The following is a 19945-nucleotide window of genomic DNA, read 5'->3' on the forward strand; positions in this document are numbered from 1 at the left end:
TGAAATGTCACATCCCGTAAGTTATGACACGACATTTTGGACCCTCGAGAATAAGCTTGTCTTTATTTTTATTTAAAAATTATGTATTCTAATTTTAAAAGGATATTCGATTATATAGGTTTGATGAGAAAAATCGAAACTCCATAACTTAGGGTGTGATTTATCGAATCTCTAAAATACGAAACGTTGACTTTATTTTCAAGATTTTCCTTTTCACGAATAAATAATTTATCTCGTTTGGGGTATAATAGAAAAGAATGAATATATTTAAAACGGCTCGTGATGTAATTGTAACATTAATAAAATGATAGCGTGGATAAACGGAACAATGGCACGTATAAAAAATAACGAAATATCATACAATGAAGCATCTATATAATAAAACATCAAATAAACAGTGACACTAATTAATTAAATCTAATATTAATTAAAAATGAAACATGCACGATAAAAACTGAATAAAATATGAAAGTATCAAAAAAATAAAATAAATAAATAAGCAACGAAAAAAAAATAATGAAACTAATAATAAAATTTGCGCGAATGAAAGAATATAAATGTTTAATTTTTAAATGTAAAAATAATAAACGAATAAGTGTATAAATACATAAATAAGTAAATGAATGCATAAATATACGTGATATTAAAATTAAGTATTTTACAAGGTAAAAATAATAAGCAAATAAATATAATAGGTAAAAAACAATATTAGGTTTAAGTGTTTAAAAAGTAAAGAATAGTAAATAAAAATATATATAAGACAAATCATAATAGATTTAAGTATTAAAAGAGTAAAAGAATAATAAACAAACAAATAAGATATATTAAATTAGGTATTTCCTTTTAAAAAGAATATTACATAAATAATTGAAACAAATATAAAAAGATAAAATTAGTTAAATAAAGGACTGAATTGAAACTAAAATGGAATTAAAGGTATAAATTGGAACAAAAAAATGACAAAACCTAAATAGGGACCCAAATGGAATGCTTGCAAAAAAAGGGGGGATCGATTGGGAAATTATCCCCATTCCTTATATGCAGCATTTCAAAATGGGCCAAAGTGAAGCAAAAATAAAATTGTGTGGCCAAATTAAAAAAAAAAGAAACAAACAAGGACTAAATCACAAGCATCTTAAAATCGGAGGGACCGCTCGCGCAAATAGGCCATTCACTGCAAAAACACTCACATCCTAAGGGCAAATGGGTTGGGTCTCGGGTCAGAGGCCAAAACGACGTCGTTTTGGCCTCTAAACTGAGCCTTCAAAACGGCGTCGTTTAATGGTTGCTATTTAAGCCCAAGTTTTTTTAATTTTCCTTATTTCAGCGCTCCCTTTTTCTTAAAAAACTTGAAATTCTCTCAACCCCTCCCCATGCTCTCCTTATCCGGCCACGGGGCCACAGTCCGTTCGTCGTGGCCGTCGGCTAGCTACAGTAGTAACCATCGTGTACGGTGGTCGGAGTTTTTTTAAAAAATGGGCTTGTCATATTTTTGACTCCCCAAACTTTGATTTGGGGTCAATTTTTTAAGGAAATGACTAAACTCGCCAAAAGAAGAAAAAAGAAAACCCTTTGATTCTAGGGTTTCAAGCACCTCTCGACATAAAAAAGAGGTCATCGTTCATCGGCGGTGACGGCCTCGGTCACTAGCGAAGTCAGAAGATCGACCACTAGTAAGTCTCCTCTCTTTTTCTTTTTATTATTTTCGTATAAAACTAAAAAAATAAAAAAAAATCAAAACTTAAAATGAAAATGGAAGTAAAATCACCTTTAATGCTTTTTTGTTTTTGTTTTTATTTTTAATGTCTGTTTGTGTGCCTTCGTAAAAAAATTACATAGGAAATATTGAGGCTTTTATAGCCGATTCATAAACTGTTAGCTTCTATTTTTTTGTCTTTTTGCATGTTGTTTCTTCTGCTTGTCCTCTTTTGCTTGTGTGTTGCAAGTGATGTCAGAGAAGCGTGGAGGAGCGGTAGCTAGCGTGCGGCTAGCGTGGGAGGAGCGGCGACTAAAGGCATGTGACTAGGGTTTTTTGTTTTCTGAACATGTTATGGTTTAGTCGGCTAGGGTTAGTTTTTTAGTTTTGGGCTAGTAATTGGGTTTTAATTGGGCTATTGGGTTTTTTTGGCATGCTATTTTATCTTGTAATTTGGACTTGGACATTGAACTTATTAATATTTTGGTTTTATTATTTGATTGGGCCCAAGTTAAAATTGGCCTATTATAACATGAATAACAAATACAACTATATTGATAAATTCAAAAATTAAATTATTATTGTATCAATCGTACAAAAAATTTATGTAAGTATGTAAAATTAAATAATTTTACGTGAGTATAAATAAGTCCCTCCCTTATTTTAGTACTTTTAGTAGCCTACTTTTGCTGTTTAAATGTTCTGTTTTAATACTTTTAGTAGCCATGTGCCACGACGAGCACCCCTCGGCATCTTGTGATTTTAAACTTTCTACACTTGGTCTTTTCACCAAGTCTGAGATTTCCATCTGCAGACAGCCATGTATTTAACTGAATTTGTATCAGATTTTAGAATGAGATTTTACAAAGAAATTAGAGTTCATTTTAAATTTTTAGGCTATCTTTGGATTTAATTATTGCCCAAACGTTTAAAACGAGCTATTTTTATTGATAAGCTTCAATTCAGTTGAAACTTCACACAGATATCCAATTTTTTAATTGGTATACTCCAACAAAAGATAAATTCGGCCGTTCAGTTTTTGGACTGATATGCTCAATGAAAGATTAACTTTTCAACATTTTTCCAAGAGAGCTTTTTAAATATTTAATCGTTTTTTAGCTGTCTTTTCAACCATTAAATTTTAATTTAATTCATTTATTTGCTTTGAGCTAATTATTATTTTTTATGTTAAATTATATAAGAGTATTAAACATCATCTTTATTTTACTGCCATACTGGGTTTGAATCCAAAAGCATATTTCACCAATAATTTTAATCTTAAATCTCTATCAAAACAAATTGCACTACCCATGAATAGAGCCTTTGATTTATTTTTGACTTTCGAACTTCTGTTTAGTCTCTATTAACCGCATCTCTAGATGTTTAACGTAATTCTCTCCCCAATTCAAGTTAGTTTCTAGTCGATTTTGAATTTCTCTTTCATTTGTTAGATTAAATTTCTCATTTGAACGAATGGATCATAAAATGTGATGGAAGATCAATCAAGCTTGGACCTTGGAGATTATGAGCTAAATTATTGGATGAAGATTTGACATGATTGCACGGTGGATCTAATACCAAATTGTGTTTAATCAATTATGCTTAATAATCTAAAGATTTGACTATATTGATTAAGCAATTCCAGCTCTAATATCCAGAGAGTTGAGAAGTTTAACAAAAATGTTAATTCGCCTTTTTCTCCTTATTTGATTTCTTTATTATTGTACGCAACAAAGTCGATACCCAGTATGGACAGTGGCTTCATCATTGACGACATTTCTCAAAGAAGAGAACAGAAATGTTAATATATCTCTAAGTCAAGAAGCGCCTACCGAATTTTGATTATATAATATTATATAATATATACTAACATATGCTATGTATAAAGAAATATCAATTGAATTTCACGATCACCCAATATTTGTTATGGGCTTTGCAAATATATACTACTCCACTAACCGTTTTCCTTTAATGCCATTTACAGCTCCAACAATGCAAGCATGCAAAATTTGTAGCACTCGGCCAACGCTGATTCAATGATCCAAGATGGATGCTGAAATTGATGTTAGTGTCTGTTGGCACTCATTCCCAAATTAGTTGTTGCTGCTGCTGCCAAAAGTTGGTCTCGATGTAGGCACCTGTTGAGGAGACCAGGTGGGACCCCCTTCTTTCAGGCTCATTTCAACGGCAGTGCTATCAGTAACTGGTGAATATGGTTTAGTAACATTCTTCTTCAGCAACTCCTGTTTCATTGAAAGAAGCTTTTACTACCAGGAATAAAACATTAAATCTTAATAAGGATGATCCAAGGCCATGCTTAGAGATATTCCAATCTGTGTTGCACCCATTTCAAGTTTTCAATATCCAAACCTTAAAAATAGCAAAAGAAGTCCAAATATGATATGGTGCAAAATACCAAATAGTGTATATAAACATAATGAAGGGAAAAAAATCATCTGGAAACTAACCTTTGAAATGTTTTGTCCATATGTCTTCATTGCTCGTTCTATTGAAGAGTAAACTTCACGAGCCTGATGAGTATCTCGGCTGCATTTTACGATACGAGCTTGTTCTCTTGTATCTGATGGTCTAGTCCTTAGGTAGAGTATGAGCCGTGAAGGTGGCGCTTTGAATTGGTCTTTCTTTCCCTGAGTCAATTCCATTGTTGCCAGATCATTCCATGGTACATCCCACAATACTAAACATGGATCCCTCATCGGATTGAATTTCCTCTGAGTTATGTTAGAGCTTTGCTGAGAAAGACAAAATAGAATGTGATCCTTTAGTTTGATAACCAGCTTCAATAATAACAAGAAAAAAGGCACCAGTCAACTATAAAGTCTTTCCGACAAGGTTAGTTAACCTACTTGCAGTAATATTACTCTTTGATGAGTAACTATAATAATTTTTCCCTTTGGTAACATGAAATGATCTTCATATGCATCTGATAATGCAAATTTCCCGCGTACTTTGAATAGATCAACTTGGCCCAAGAAAGAAGTTGACTGCGCCAATTGCAATATTACCTTCAAAAAAGGCCGGCAGGTTAAAAGAGTTGTAATTATAACGTAAGCAGGTGATCATCAACAGAATTTTAATATTTAAATACAACACATAAAAAGTAAATACAAAACCATAACAGAAATGGAAGGACAAAATTATATTAGAGAAAGGGTCTTTTCCACTTGCCCTTTTAATTAATGTACTCAAAACCAACTATACCCCTGAGATGAGGGGACACAAAAAATAAAGTACCTGTCCTTGTGCTTTATACTCATCATATGGTCGAAGCAAATTATCACCACTAACTACACGAGGCAGTCTCCTGCGGAGGAGTTGGTCATCTGAAGCTATAGCTGATGCTATCTTCATTCTCATAGCATTTGCACCTTCAGTAGTTTTTGACAAAAGATCTAGAACCCCACTCACAGGCTGTGCAGCTGCGCCAATTATGCCCTTTCCAACACCCTGAACAAAGCCCTCAACACCTGAAGTTTTTGCACCTTCAAGAGGCTTCGTTAATATGCCAGTAACTCCTCTAAAGAGGCCTTTTGCTAGTGCTCCACCCCCTTCTCTAATGACACCACCTAAGTCCTCAACACCCTTGCTCTCCTGCCAGAAAAAAACAAATTGAAAAGAAAATGTGAATGTTCCGGGACAAGTATTACCCAAGAAGAGGTCCATTGGATGACAATTGACTTTAATAGACAGAAGATTATTAGCAACAGCACGAGTAGAAAAAGAAAAAAGTTGACAGTCACCTAATTGGATGACCATATATTGTCTAAGGGAGAAATCTACAAGGGAAAGTCACCCCATTCAAAATTGACATAGACACATCCCTTTTCCCAGTTATTCAACAGTTATTACACACGTCATACACATCATCTTTCAGGGTTTAGAGCTATTACACACAACTTTCAAATTAGATCAAGCACCTATGTAGTAAACAAGGCTCACAATAGCTTTATACAGTTTGCAAAAAAATTACAGCTGTTTAGACAAAAGAGCACAATCTAGAATAATGAATGAATAGTCATCCAAAATTTGGGTTTGTGGAGCACCTGTTTCTGTCGGCTTTGAATGAATTTCTTATCCATTGATAGAGCAGCAACTCCTTTACTCATATGACCAAGAGCACTACTTGCGTTCCCCAATATATCAAGGCCTGAGAGCAATTGAAGTGGTTGACCAAGAAGATCCTTTTTGATGTTTGAAACAGCATTACTAATCATAGTACTCTGCCTCATGCACACATTCTCATGAGATCTTTGATTTATCTTGACCTGTTTATTCAAAAGGTTGTTATCACAACGTGCATAAATAACCACAAATAGCTCATTAAAATTTAGAAAATCTAGAGATACGCATAGCTCAAAGAGTTGCCAGTGCTACTTCATCCAAAAAATATTACTTAATTAATTGAAACATAGCAGTTAATAGAGTCACAGTTCAGTGTTACGCAACCAAACCCTTGTAATTACCAAAATAAGTTCTATCAACAAATTTACTGCAACTTAGAGATATACATTTGGAGGCTGTGACTCATAAGAGATATTTATACAGCAAATTATTTTCTAGCTTCCATATACATACATAAGTGGCTTCTCAGGTCCAGCCAGGGAATTGAAGGTCAAACGCTGAGAGATATAGAAATGAGGAAACATAAGGGGATTGAATGTAAAACTTACAGTCATATTCTCAGTGTTCCCTAGTGCAGTCATTAGGGATGCCCAGAAGCCAAGTACTCCCCTAGGCCTTTGACTAGGTGACATAGTCATTGACACTTTAAGTCGAACTTCTGATATGTTGAGAACCCTGCATTTCCAGTTAAATACAGGTAGTAAGCGCCAAGTAATCATGTACAGAGCAAAGCACATTTTTAAAACGTAAATTGAAGAAAGGTCATCACATACCCAATTTGAATAATTGGATCAACTGATACAGCTGTAGCTTTAGCATCATATAACCTACTGAAATTGACCTTCTGCATCATCTCATGTATGCGCCATATAATTGGTTCGTGTATGTTTATCAAAAATGCAGAGTTATCAGGCCCCTGGTCAAAAGCCAATAAAAATGAATATGATGGTACAAGTGACAGAGATGGTAAAAACTAATACACTCTACTCATGATGTTGAGATTTACCATGCCCACATCAAAACCTATATATGGATAGACACAGAGATCCAGTGATCCATTTGTCTGCAGAGTCACAGAAATTTTCATAATATAATCAGTTTCCTGCCCGATTTTCTGTGGTCTGAAGAGAACTGGAGTTGGGGTTAATGGCAACTGGTTATCCATTTGAATTCCTCTCATCCTTAATTTGAACCTGAAAAAGCAAAATTCCATAAACATTGACAAATAGTAAGAAAACAGAGAATGGTTTTGGTATAAGAAATTACAATTTTGGACATCTTTTCTGCCTACATAATAAGTAGACGATTTATTAGGTTGTCTGCAGAACAGTGTGCAAAAAAGAAGAGTTTTGCTAAATCTAAGGTTTCACTAAAAACTTCAGAGCCTTCTTTGAGGTTGGGGTGTGAAAGGGGAAACAAGGTGTGGTATCCTCAATTATTTAATGTACACAAGCAAGCTTAGAAATTCTTAACGTTCAACATGAACATAAATAAATTTATGCTTAAAAGAACTTATTTAACTGTGTAATTTATACATAATTGTACTAGCAATAAGTATCCTATAAGAATTGAATGGATCAAGGAAAATCCACAATGAGTCAATAGACAATTTATCACTTGAAATAGAATTCCCAATAAAAACAGAGCATCATTAACTCAATGATACACAATAATTTCATGAATAAAACCAAGTTGAAATTTTTATATAGAGCATATAATGAATGGTTCAAATAAAAAATTTACAGTTTTTCTTTTTCTAAGAGAGCAATTCTTTGAGGTACACGCAAATTTGTGTTGTGATTACATAAATCTCTCTATTGCAGCATTGCAGAATTTATTAAAGCAGACATACCTGCTACAACCAGATCCCAAGCCAGTTGAATATGCCAAATGAAGATTTTGCAGTGAAATGTATAATAGTTCCTCAGGTGTATGGTCAATAATGGACACCCCAAGCTCAGAAAGTTCGACAATAAAATGAATCTCACATTCTGAAGCAGACTGCAATTGTTGTTGCCAGGACTCATTTCTAGAGAAATCTGATAACGAGGACGAAACCCTTTGTCCAGTGATTGCTGACTCACTTTCAGGCATCCAGTCACTGATCTTAACAACATTTAGTTTTTCTTCTTTTAGTATGGTAATCCGTAAAGCTCTGGCAGGGCCAGTCACATCAACTGGTAGGTGATCAGCAATCTCATCAATGTCATACTTTTCTGACCTTGATGGGTCAGTCCCATCTACAAGGATTTCCAACAAATGCTGCCGACCAAGATCTTCCCATAAGAAAGAAACAGCAGTGTTGGGAAGAAGAAAGTGCCATGAATCACTGGTACCATCAACTTGCCGGCAGCGAATTGGTAAAAAGATGGAACGATTTTCAATCCTGTCCCAAGACGATAAATCATATTACAAATGAATATAAAAGAAACACAAGAATTTGAGAAAGTGGATTAAGCATGCAGAACAAAAAATCCGACCCAAGCTGAAATGTGTGCTGGAACACATCCAAAAGGCCCTGATCCAACCTTATTTGACTTGGTATTCATGACCTAAATTTGAACACGAGTTTGATGCAAATGGACCTGAATAATCCAAAACTTCAATTGAGCATAACTTTTATTCTTTTCTCTTTCTAAACTTCAACTTAAGAAATAATATATATGTCAAATGGTGTTATCACACATTTTTAAGTCTTGGGTTTTTCGTGATCTTATATGCAAGTTGAGTATAGAGTGTTTTGCTCTTACTACCTATTAACCCAGGTGAGGCTGTCCAAATGCTTGTTGAACTACATGTGATGGGGGTTTTAACCCGCATCTGTTAAGTCTTGAGTTTTCTATGATCTTATATTCAAGTTGGGCTTATTGCCAATTGCTTTTACATTGGATGATCAATACTAAAATATAAATCATCTAAAAAAATGACTAGGTGGTGCAGTTTAGGGGAGAAAACAGTAGTAACTAAATGAATTAGGGCTGAACAAATGAATAGGAAAGAAGATGAAACTCTAGAAAACTTAGGGTTATAGAAAGCCTCTAGATTTTCTATTAATTCAATAATAATGATGATAATTATTATGGCTGTAAAGCCAACAACTTATTTATATATTCTTTCTTTCTTGCAAGTAAAGTTACTAGGCTTTCATGTAAACAAAATTTTATCCGTAGCCCTAGGTTTAAATCCTAATGATACTTAATAACCCTAGCCGTCGATAATATATATCCCATGCTTAAATAAAATATAATAAGATAAAACTGACATAATAAAATATTATAATAAAAAGAAAAGCTCCTGCGTCACTAGGACTTGAGCACTGTTTGAAATTAGTTAATTGATGTTATCCCACACCCATTAAGTATTGGATTTCCTATGGTCATATATGAAAATTTAGCCCCTTAACCTATTACCAACTAGTTTTAGGTTGGATGCTTAACATGGTAGCAGAGCCCATGTTTGCTTTGTTCTTCCTACCTAATCCTATGTAAAGTTGATGACCCTTGGTGAGGTTCTTCACATGTAGGCCTTGAGAGATACACCTGGGGAGAAGTGTTAATTGGTGTTATCCTATACCTGTTAAGCATTAGGTTTCCTATTGCCTTACATTAAGTTCAGGTCCACCACCTATCACCAATTGGTTTTTAGTTAGATGCTTAACAAAATCATTTTAAAAAGTTGACAACCCAGAACCGAGCAATTTGAAACCCAAAGATAAGATGATCATACCATAACCAAACCCCAAAATGACTCAACTTGCTGCTCCAACCAGAACCCAACTCAACCACCAAATTGCCAGCCTTATAAGCTTGGGAATTAATAGTAGTAAATGGGAAAAAGTAAAGAGAAATACAATGGGAAACATAAAATCCTCTACCCCATCAACCATTCTGTGAGTATTTAAGTAAATTAGTATGTAACATAGGTGTATCATGTAACCTGTAAGGACTGGATGAGGAATTAGGGCGGAAAATAACTTCGTAGCGTGAGCTTTTTGTTCCACTCCTAACTTCAACCTTAAAAAACAACTGATCGCTTCCATTGCCATTTTTCAAAGAAACACGCATCACACCTTCATTAGAAACACTGAACGGTGTACTCCAGTCATATCCATCTACATACAACTGAAAAAAAAAAAGAAAAGAAAAGAAAAGTCCATTCAGTTAGAGTGGATACAATGACGACTACGACGACGACGATGATGAATGACTGATTTACACAACCTTCAACAGTTCAAGTTTTGAAGAACCCTGCCACCCAATTGGTTTTGGAGGATCAGTGGGATGGATCCATTCCACTGTATGAGAATCACACTGCCGCAGGCAAAGGCTTAAACCTATCCTGTTGATAAACAGCATGTATGGCTGAAGATGAATGACCTGAACATCAACCATTTTTAGTAGTTATTCACCAAACAGTATATCTATAAATAAACATTAACTATTTTTAAAGCTGTTTCAAAATCTAAATCAATATAAACTTCCAAATCTATAAATAACACATCCTTTATATTCTAATTCAATACTAGTAGAAGCACGCTGAAAAGTGATGATTTACAAATCTATAGGTTACTCAGATGATCTACAGTAAAGAACATAGTCTGACCCAGAATTTCCAGGTCAGTAAATGCCAACACAGGGATAAAGTAAGTAATACACAAGGCAAGAACTGTTTCTGAGATTGAGGCTGCAATGATCTTAATGCCTATCGGCAATTATCTAGGCCAGAAGAGGGAAAAGGAAAGATAGCATAGATTGCATAGATTATAAAAATCTCAATTCAGCATGAAACAAATGAAGGTCAAAGTTTATACGGATGGCTACAACTTTCAGAAGTAGAAACACTATTACACTATTATTATTATTTTGGAGTGAGAGACAGAGATGCAAAAGAGGAAGCCCCAATGAGGAAAAAAATGTGTTATAAAAGAATAAAACTACTATAGTATTATTGCCAGAGAATGGAACCAAGAACCACAATAAAATCCAGCAACAGCAATTTTTTAAAGACAGGTTTCCACCTTTGTTCTGTCTGAGGTCATATTCATTATAGCTGAAAGCTTATAGTACAACCCATCTGAACCAAATGCTTTTACAGCAACACGTTCCTGGAATAGAAGTTACATATCAATCAGCAACACCAATATCTGAAACACCACCGAACAATTTAACAGAAGCAGTACCCCTCTCCACCAACCCCACAAAAGAGAGGAAACAAGATTCAAAGTACTTAAGCATTTTGATTCTTGACCTACCTTCTTTTCAAGCTCAAGAAGAGAAATACCAGGACTGTAAATTTCAGAATCACGGATAGCCACAGAAATGCCAACCCGTGGGGACACATATGTATCTTTCTGTGATGGAAACAACATAACACCACTACGACCAGCAGAGTCTTGTGGGGAAAGCATACTTGCTATTGGACTGGTGTCCTCAATAGCTTCAAGTACTTGTATGTTTCTCCTCAGACCAGAGTTTCTCCTTTCCAGCGAGTAAGAAGGGGTCCTCAAAACTGTTCTTGCAGATTTAACTGCTCTAGAGAGTGAGTGTGAATCAGTGTCTGCACTATCTGAACCTTCAATTTCTACCACTTGATAAGCTAGAGGCAGAGATGAATCATTGATGATCCAATATGGAACAAAAAACCTTATTGTTTTTGGCGCAGCATTGGTACCCCCCATATCACTTTCAATGCTCACACGCAATCTCCTGTAAAACCATGTGATGGATCACGCGTACTGCATAAGGGTTTTTTTTCTAGGAAAGAAAAAACTTAAAAGAGAATTTACAGCCTACCGTTCACAATTAGTGACTAATTTATCCCTTTACCGTGGAAATTTTATCAAACTATCTTTCTTTCAGTAAATAAATTCCAACAAAGTTGATCATGAACATGCATGATTAAGAATCATATATATATATATTCCTTTCACTTATCTCATGAATCCAATGTCAGAAAAAGATATAGAGAAACATGGCATCAAATTTGACACCATTCGCTCAGGTTTCTGTACACTTGGAACTAACCATTATCAAGGAGCAAACATACATGAATGAAATATAGTTTACTTCCATTTCTTTTGAGAAGTAGCAAACTACACCTAGTGAAGAATGGGGGCACCAGAAAATATCATGCATAAACAATCAGACAAGGATTCTTACATATTTAAGATCACAACAAATTTAGGTCTGACAAAAACCTATAACTAATTTAGCAGGGGGATATATATAAATATAAGTAGAAAGCAACAAACACATTATGCAGAATTTGTATACCAATATCGAATTAGGATTCTTTATAGATATATAAAGGATGTAGTGAAAACCAAATGTCGATCTAAATATCAAAGTAGAAACTAAAATGAAACCATAGTATCCTTTCTGATACCTTGTGCATTGAAATAGGTGTATATAAAATCTAAACTGCTTAAATATGCATTTGTTCTGAGGGAAAAAATCTGTCAAACCAAAAAAAAATTTCCGAAAGGTTAAGTCCAGTTTGTATTAAACCTCATTCATAACAATTAGTGTTTGAATTAAGGGAAAAAGGACCCAAATATTGCAAGTAAGCAGCATAGGAAAATAATGTAGCAATTTATGCAGTATCCTCCCATACTGACAAATCAATAAGAGATGTAGGAAGGAAAACTTTTAGGAGCTCCCATCCATGAAAAGAAAAAGAGACAAACCTTTTACTTCGCTGGTGGAACATCCAGAAAGATGAAATGTGAGCACTGGAAGAAAGATCCAGAATAAGAACTGGGTCCTGCAAATAATAATGCATTGACCACAAGCTTTAATACACATTGGCATGCAGATGAGAAAACACAATGCACTGTCCAAACAAAGTAAAACTCATTACCTTTTCCAAAATCCAACCACCCTGTACACGAAATGTAAGATATACGGGTCTTCTGATGTCCACTGAATATATTTGAGCACTATTGCGTGAAAAAATCATACCATGCTCTCGCTCAATATAGTTCCCTTCTTTTTCTTTTTCCCATATCGTGAATGCAGCAGGACAAGGAAGTCGATTTTCCAACTTCAATGGAGAATTGACAGATATCTTCCAGTCATAAACAGGTTGATTAAGCTCTGTAGGAAGGGCTGATGCATCTGCACCTACACTGAGCCATATCTGTTTACTCCCAACAGTAGGGCAACAACAAAGAACTACATCCTTCTTCTCAAGTTGACTCAAATGGAGAGCAAAATTGGGCATTTTGCTTCCTTGTGGAAAAGAATCTTGTCTATATAGTGAACCTAGATCCAAGAAAGGCTGGTCCTTTCCACTAACGAAACTAGAACTGACACCAGCAACAATGGCACGACCCCAAGTGTATGGGGGCTGAGGATGATCAACACAAGGACGAATGCGTAAACACTGGTTGGATGCTTTAGATGTACTTCTACATGGTAAAACAGTAGAACATCCAGGACTTATGCAAGTGAAGTCACTCTTTATGCAACTTTTTCCGCACTCAGCAATTTGTTGCCTTCTTCTGATCCAACGCCTCCTGCGGACACCATGACTAGATTTAACATGTGACTTCGAAGAAGTTGGGGGCCATCTCAGATTTTGATAGTCAGGACCATAAGCCCAGCCGTCTTCATCAACAAATTGGGATTTATCAATACTCCATGTTGATATCCATTCCCACCCATTGGGAAGGGGAGGTTCAAAGAAATCCTTCAAGATAAAGGAGGATATAAGAAACAAATACATATCGACAGTTACACAAGAAATAAATACCAAGAATGTGACAACTGTTAGCACGCAAAATCACTCACCTTCGAAGAATATGAGAAGTCTTTGGTGCTCCAGAGCGGGAGATCATTGCCCTGACCAGAATTTGGTTGATAGCGTTGATTCTCAAAGATTTCTTCCACCACAATATTATGACTGCTTGATCCTGAATCCTGAATCATTGATGCATGACATACTGAAATATCCAAATTAATATCAGAATCATTTACAACTGTTGCAAGGCCCCTGAAAATAGCATGCTTCTTTCCATTTTTCATGACAACTTCCATTGCAATAAATTCACTTTGTAATGATTTGGGAACTACTGACAACGGAAGCAGTGAACGAATGCTCTCCCATGAACCCTCTTTTCCAAACCTAATCCAGAAACCAATATCCTTAGGAGAAGTATCCTTGCTTTCTGCATCTCTTTGAAAATTTGCAGTTGTTTTCCTCTCAAAATAAGATGTCGAAATAGAGAGGTATCCATGGTCATGAGTATCTTCAGTATTGTTGGACTGAACCAGTAACAGAGGGACAATAAATATATGTCAGATACTAAAATCCATTGAAACAAAGAAACATAGAACCCTTTAGACCAAAGATGCAGAAAAGAGGGCCTCACCTTTCTCCTCAAGGGATATGATTCGACATTCTGAATATCATTTATTTGAGACAGAATCCTTGATGAAGATACCTTCTTTAAAATACTGGCACCATGTCCAACAGGAAAAGAAAGTGCACCAACAACTTCACCTGCTTTATTAAATTACAAGATCAAGAGAACAAACATATACATGTTCAAGATTGAGTAAAGAGCATGACCGAATATTTGATGTATTATAAAAAAAATAATTAAAAACCTACAAGAAGTTATAAACCTAGAAAGATCATGAGACAGAACTAAATAAAACACAAATTAATACATAGAAGAGAGCAAAGGAAGAGAAGAATAACAAGTGAACCACACTATAATGAATAGAAAAAATCATCATACAAATTTCTATGGCTATATAGATAGTGTTCTTGTTACCAAAATATACATGAAAATAAATGCAAGAGGCATCAACTCATAAAAATATAAGAGACAGATTTAGCACCACAAGCAACAAAAACCAAAAAAAAAAAAATACACTATCTGGTTTTACGTCAATTCCATTTTAACTCAAGTTCATGCGCCAATAAAACATACCTTTACCAGCTTTTGCTGAAAGGTTTGTTACCTCCACCTCCAATTTTGCAACCCCCTACAACAGCACATGCAAAAATACCTTAGCAATTGGGAAATTAATAGCTAGTGCTTACCAGCTCTCGCGAAACAGAACCACATTGCAGATTTCCCTTAATTATGCCTATCATAACGTGACATTTTGCTATGACGGAATATTTTACTACTCTTAATTAGCTAACATACCTTAATTCCAGAACAATACGAATATATTAGCAATTTTTACTGAAGACCACAAACTAAACCATGCCTATTGTAACAGTCAATAAGCAAAAACAACAAAAACAAAACAGACCTTTCGAGGAACTTCGAATATGAAAATTTCGTTCCACTTTGCAATGCCTTTATTTTGGTACTCCATGTCTGAAACTAAGGGCTTCACACATCTTGTCCTCGCACTCTGAGGGAAAAGTTTTTGCTGATCTGTTGCTTGACCATCAACGACAAGGCGCAAAACACAAAAGAAGTTATGGCTATTACCATCATTGATTAAAGGTAAACCCTGCCAAATATACCGGGTCATATTTCTGTTTACAAGTAATTAGGCTTCAAAGAAAAAAAAAAAAAGAGAACTTATGTTGCAAAAGCATCAATCATAATAGAACCTTGGCAAAAAGAATCTGCACAGCAACAGAATAGCGTGCTTCCCTAGATTCCTCTGCAACATTTAACCTGTCTGAGAACCTTGGAGGAGGAATCCAAACTGAAGCACAGTCACCATGATGAAGTTGGTCAACCACATTTGAATCTTGCTCAATTCTTTTCAGGAACAGATCATCACCAAGCTTATTCTCTACTGTCAATGTTTGTAAATCCTCTTCATCCAGGGCAGAAAAGGCCATATCTTCATGTCCAGAATGAGCACGAGCCTCCTGAAAAAGAATAACTAGTCAGATGTTTGAAGGCGCAGTATAGAAATCAGCTCAGCATCTTCTTAAACCAAAATCAAGATGCAAGTTCCAATTGACCTCAATCAGCTTGGTCGTTTTTTGTTCAAGCTCTAACTGTCGTCTCCATGATAGAATGGTCCCTACTAAAGTTTCAAGATTTGCAGCACTGACATTTACATTCACAATGTTGGTGGCAGCAATGCGCATCCTCTTCCCAAGTCTTGATGGTGAATTCACATCCGCATCATATGTTTCGAACCTTAAAAAGGAAAAAGAGAAATAATTATTACAAAGAACACCAAACTCATTAAAAGCTTGTGCACTTTTGCCACTCTCATTAGAGAAAAAATAGTAACTAGAATGAGGAAGAAACAAACTTGAATATGCCATCAAATGGCTCCACCAAGGGCTCCCATGCTTCTAGTTGTGTATTAAAGGTTGAAGCAGCAATAGAAGCAACAAGGACTGCATTCATAGCCTCCACCCGACCGTGTGTCGCCAACTTGATATTAGCAATGGTCACATCAAATAGCGGTGTCATCTGAAACAGTACAAATACATCATAAACAAAAGGCAAATCATGTCAAAAGGCCCAGGTCATTAGTTTAGAAAACATACCATTCCATGTAGGCTGTCTAAAACAGTTAGAGAGAAGTATCTTAGTTTAATCTCAGCAGTAACGTTTTCCCGTGTCTTCGGCTTCACATAATCACCAATAGTGTAAGCCAACTGTGTTGATGGCTTTTTTGTATCAGAGCATGCAAGAAAAGTACAGGCCTACAGAGAAACAGGAAGCAAAACATTATTATTTTTTTCTTCCAAGTAAAATTCAGACAATAAACAGCCATGGACTAAGATTATATCAGTTATGAGCTTCAATAAAAAAGCATATTTTTTTAATAGACATTTGTTTCATTTTTAAAAATGATAGACAATCACGGACTGAATTTAATGAGCATTCTATTTACCTGATTTTCAACTTTCCAAAGGCTCCAGCACTGGTATGCCTTTGAGGTTGAAGATTTTGAAATTGGCATTTCAAGAATGTTGGCTGGGTTAACAAGATCCATCCTTGGGCAGCACAAAGAATCCACGCATGGGGTTTCATCTGTTCTGGAAACCACACACCCCAAAGAAGCATAACCAGGGGGAGCAATTGGGTACCAGAAGAAAACTTCATCAAAACCTTTCCCTGTAATTTGGGCCACTTTTATAAATTTTACCGGCTTTGCAGAGATTTCTGGATCATCAGACTTAAAGATCAAACCCTGAGCAGGGGGTTCTAAGCTGGAAAAGGGGGAAAAAATACAATGGAAAATGTCAACAGAAACTCATAGAGAGACCAAAAGATATCTATGATAAAGAGCTTAACAAAGAAACATTCCAATATAAAGAGAACTAACCCTTCCACAATGCAATCACCCACTGTGGCATAACCACGACGAGATATAGGCCGCCAAATTGACACCGGTCTACGATGTTCACTGCCTACATCCCACCACATTCTCTCAAAGTGACGGGTTGACACATAACAACTACTTGCTTTTGCTATTGACCTGAGAATGTTCCATCCAGATGAACTAGTGCTCTTGTCACCTTTTTTCTGACTAGCACGATCGTTATCCACAGCAAACCCAGGAATAGATTCCTTAATAGATGCATAGGACAAAGCTGAATTCCAGAGTAGTAGATGACTCAGGTCAGTACTATTTTCTCTGGACGGGCATGTGGTTGAAGAATGGGCAGAAAATGATCCAATAACATTGTCCAAACGCCAGATGCTAAATCCAGAAGCAAAATGCTGATTTGATGGTATGATCATCATGCATTCTGAATAAGTTGTAGATGTTACAAGGTCAGAGCGCAGGCAATATACAGCATGATTTGGTGGTGGATGTTTGCCTATATTTACTATGCAACCCATTGAAGTATACCCTGGGGGCGGAACTGGCATCCAAAGGGAACAGTCACTGTCAACATCAGAATGGCCATCCTTTCCTTCCAATCCAAGGACACGAGAGAGAGAGCCAATAAGATTAAAACCCACTGGCTTCCGCACACGGCCATATGTATTACTTACTGCTAGTACAACCTGTGAAGGAGGAATTGGCCTAGAGAACAATAGAAGGAAAACCATATTAATAGTAAAAGCTTAAGATATTAATGAAAAAAATATAAATGTAGCAGATACAAGTAATTACATTAAAAACACCATTTACATTTAGGAAAGCTGGATAATATCTTTCTTCAAAAAGTAAACTCAGTGAAAGAAGCAATAGCCAGAACAAAGTGCAGAAATAAAAAGAGCCATTAAATATTAAAGAAAAAGAAAAAGAAGAGTCAACAGAAACATGGAAGAGCATTAATGTCAAAGAGAAGACTAATATTAGTTCCAAACCTTGAAATTTTACTAAACCTAAGTCTCGTAGTAAATAATACTAAAACTGTCAAGCATTTCCATCTTAAAATATCAAAAAGAAAAATAAATACTCTCTTCAAAGACATCTTCCTAGCCCCACTTCCCAGTCATAATCTATCTCAGCCAAAAAACATTTCCCCAGAAATCAAAAAAGACCCAAAGACAGATATTCAGCCTAAAAACAAAAACACAGCCCATTAAACACCCAACTCATCCTCAGAAAAAAGCCCGTACATCATTCCCATAAAGATAGGAGTTAACAGCATAGACCAGGATTTCGTTTTAATTTGGATATATGCCATGGTTGAAACATGGAAAATCATCTTTTACCTAGATGTCACACAATCCCCCAATATAACATAGTTTGCTGGAGCCTGTGGCCTCCAAATAGTAAGATTGTTATGGGATCCATTTTCTGCAGACAAATTAAAACAAGACAGAGAGAAAACCAAAAAAAAATGTTAAAAAAAATAATTAAGATAAAGCATCATACTATTTCAACTAAATTGAAGAAAACCTTTAGGCGACACCCAAATTCTGTCAAAATTGATGCAAGGAGCTAGAGGAATTGCATTTCCAAACTGTAATGCTGCAGTTGCTTGGTTCAGTAGGTTAAGTATAAGAGAAATTGCACCTAATGAAAGATGAATACAAATATCAGCTAACATCAAAGACATGTTTGTTTTGTCTTTGATGGAAGTATATCCCCCCGAGATATCCAGTGGATCCAAAATGATAAGACCAGAACCAGCCTCAACAGTCAGATCCTTCACCAGAGCACGAATCCAGGTATCGTTCTCCTTTGATGCATACCTATTCATAAGATAAATATACAAGTGAAAACATTTACATTATTCTGACCAAAAGCTTGATTTTTATTAAAATGCCAAAAGGATATTGTTCAAAAACCATGTATGGAAATAAACATGAACATTCAGAAAAATAGAAGGGAAAAATATAAAAAGAGACAGAGAGAATGCTTACACTAATATAGAGACTAACAAGAACCAACAGAGAGAAGTTACTGAATAGCATAACAACATTCAAGTAAATAGGACCTATCATTAGTCATGTATATTAATAGTTCCACACAAGATATTGCACACAACTTACATGTTATGTTCTGTTAAGGAAAAATAAATAAGATTGTAATACAGTTACTTCTCTTTTAAGCTAGCATAAAACTCAAACTGACCAAAATGTCAATATAAAGAATAATAACATCGATGTGTACTAGTTTGATTTCCATATTAATGTTCCACAAACAGTAAGGAACCAATACATACACAGACATAAGATATAAGATTGCATGGATTCCATCCATACGTGGGTAAATCAAGACATGCATACGCATATTATGGGCTAGTCACATACACATATCCTTATCAACCTATCTAACGTCACAGACAAGCGTACATGTTAAGAGAGAGAGAGGGAGGGAGGGACAGAGAGAGAGAGAGCAAATTTTCTGTGGCTTAGATCATGTTGCAACCATATATCAAATCTTCACTGCAACTATATTTTATGTCAATTTTATTCGTAACTTAAAAACCAAACGCTCCTACTTTATTTTTCTCGTACCAGTTTTCACGCTAAACAGCAGAAAGAAAAAATCCTGTGAGAAATCATTTGCTGCCTCTTATCACACACCAGCAAAATGAAAATAACCATGAGAATATACAAAAATATAGAAACAAGATCTGGTGCAACTCTTACATGAAGTTCAAGTCCATTTTTGCACGTAAAAGCTTTTCACCGTAAGACGAATCATCCAAGTAAGACTTTGTACCATCAAAGAAGGTAAACTCTGGAGAAACAACCTA

General features: G+C 35.5%; 1 protein-coding gene and 1 long non-coding RNA gene across 5 annotated transcripts in view; one reads left to right on the top strand and one right to left on the bottom strand.

The window, feature by feature from the left end:
- Nucleotides 1-1230: 1230 nt before the first annotated feature.
- Nucleotides 1231-2191, top strand: LOC107896584 (uncharacterized). Its single transcript, XR_001683783.2, has 2 exons — nt 1231-1673; nt 1947-2191. It is a non-coding gene; the product is annotated as an uncharacterized lncRNA (long non-coding RNA).
- Nucleotides 2192-3503: 1312 nt separating this feature from the next.
- The window catches only part of LOC107896585 (uncharacterized), a 38472-nt gene continuing 22030 nt past the window's right edge, over nt 3504-19945 (bottom strand). For 2 of the 4 annotated variants that reach the window (XM_016821783.2, XM_041079153.1), the window contains exons 36-63: nt 19839-19942; nt 18640-18935; nt 18453-18537; nt 17107-17814; nt 16672-16990; nt 16322-16480; nt 16081-16244; nt 15782-15962; nt 15419-15685; nt 15109-15315; nt 14778-14832; nt 14211-14341; nt 13630-14103; nt 12698-13528; nt 12525-12601; nt 11091-11544; nt 10857-10943; nt 10060-10215; nt 9776-9960; nt 7692-8225; nt 6846-7032; nt 6613-6755; nt 6388-6514; nt 5761-5982; nt 4952-5308; nt 4564-4722; nt 4165-4449; nt 3504-3939 (exon numbers count right to left, since the gene is read on the bottom strand). In XM_016821783.2, coding sequence (XP_016677272.1) covers nt 3790-3939; nt 4165-4449; nt 4564-4722; nt 4952-5308; nt 5761-5982; nt 6388-6514; nt 6613-6755; nt 6846-7032; nt 7692-8225; nt 9776-9960; nt 10060-10215; nt 10857-10943; nt 11091-11544; nt 12525-12601; nt 12698-13528; nt 13630-14103; nt 14211-14341; nt 14778-14832; nt 15109-15315; nt 15419-15685; nt 15782-15962; nt 16081-16244; nt 16322-16480; nt 16672-16990; nt 17107-17814; nt 18453-18537; nt 18640-18935; nt 19839-19942 — 7104 coding nt within the window. In that variant the 3' untranslated portion in view covers nt 3504-3789. Of the gene's footprint in view, nt 3940-4164; nt 4450-4563; nt 4723-4951; nt 5309-5760; nt 5983-6387; nt 6515-6612; nt 6756-6845; nt 7033-7691; nt 8226-9775; nt 9961-10059; nt 10216-10856; nt 10944-11090; nt 11545-12524; nt 12602-12697; nt 13529-13629; nt 14104-14210; nt 14345-14777; nt 14833-15108; nt 15316-15418; nt 15686-15781; nt 15963-16080; nt 16245-16321; nt 16481-16671; nt 16991-17106; nt 17815-18452; nt 18538-18639; nt 18936-19838; nt 19943-19945 lie in introns of all 4 variants that reach the window. The other 2 variants (XM_041079154.1, XM_041079152.1) reach the window with 1 other exon arrangement.

The sequence above is a fragment of the Gossypium hirsutum genome, chromosome A10 (assembly GCF_007990345.1).
Source record: "Gossypium hirsutum isolate 1008001.06 chromosome A10, Gossypium_hirsutum_v2.1, whole genome shotgun sequence".
NCBI lineage: Eukaryota > Viridiplantae > Streptophyta > Magnoliopsida > Malvales > Malvaceae > Gossypium > Gossypium hirsutum.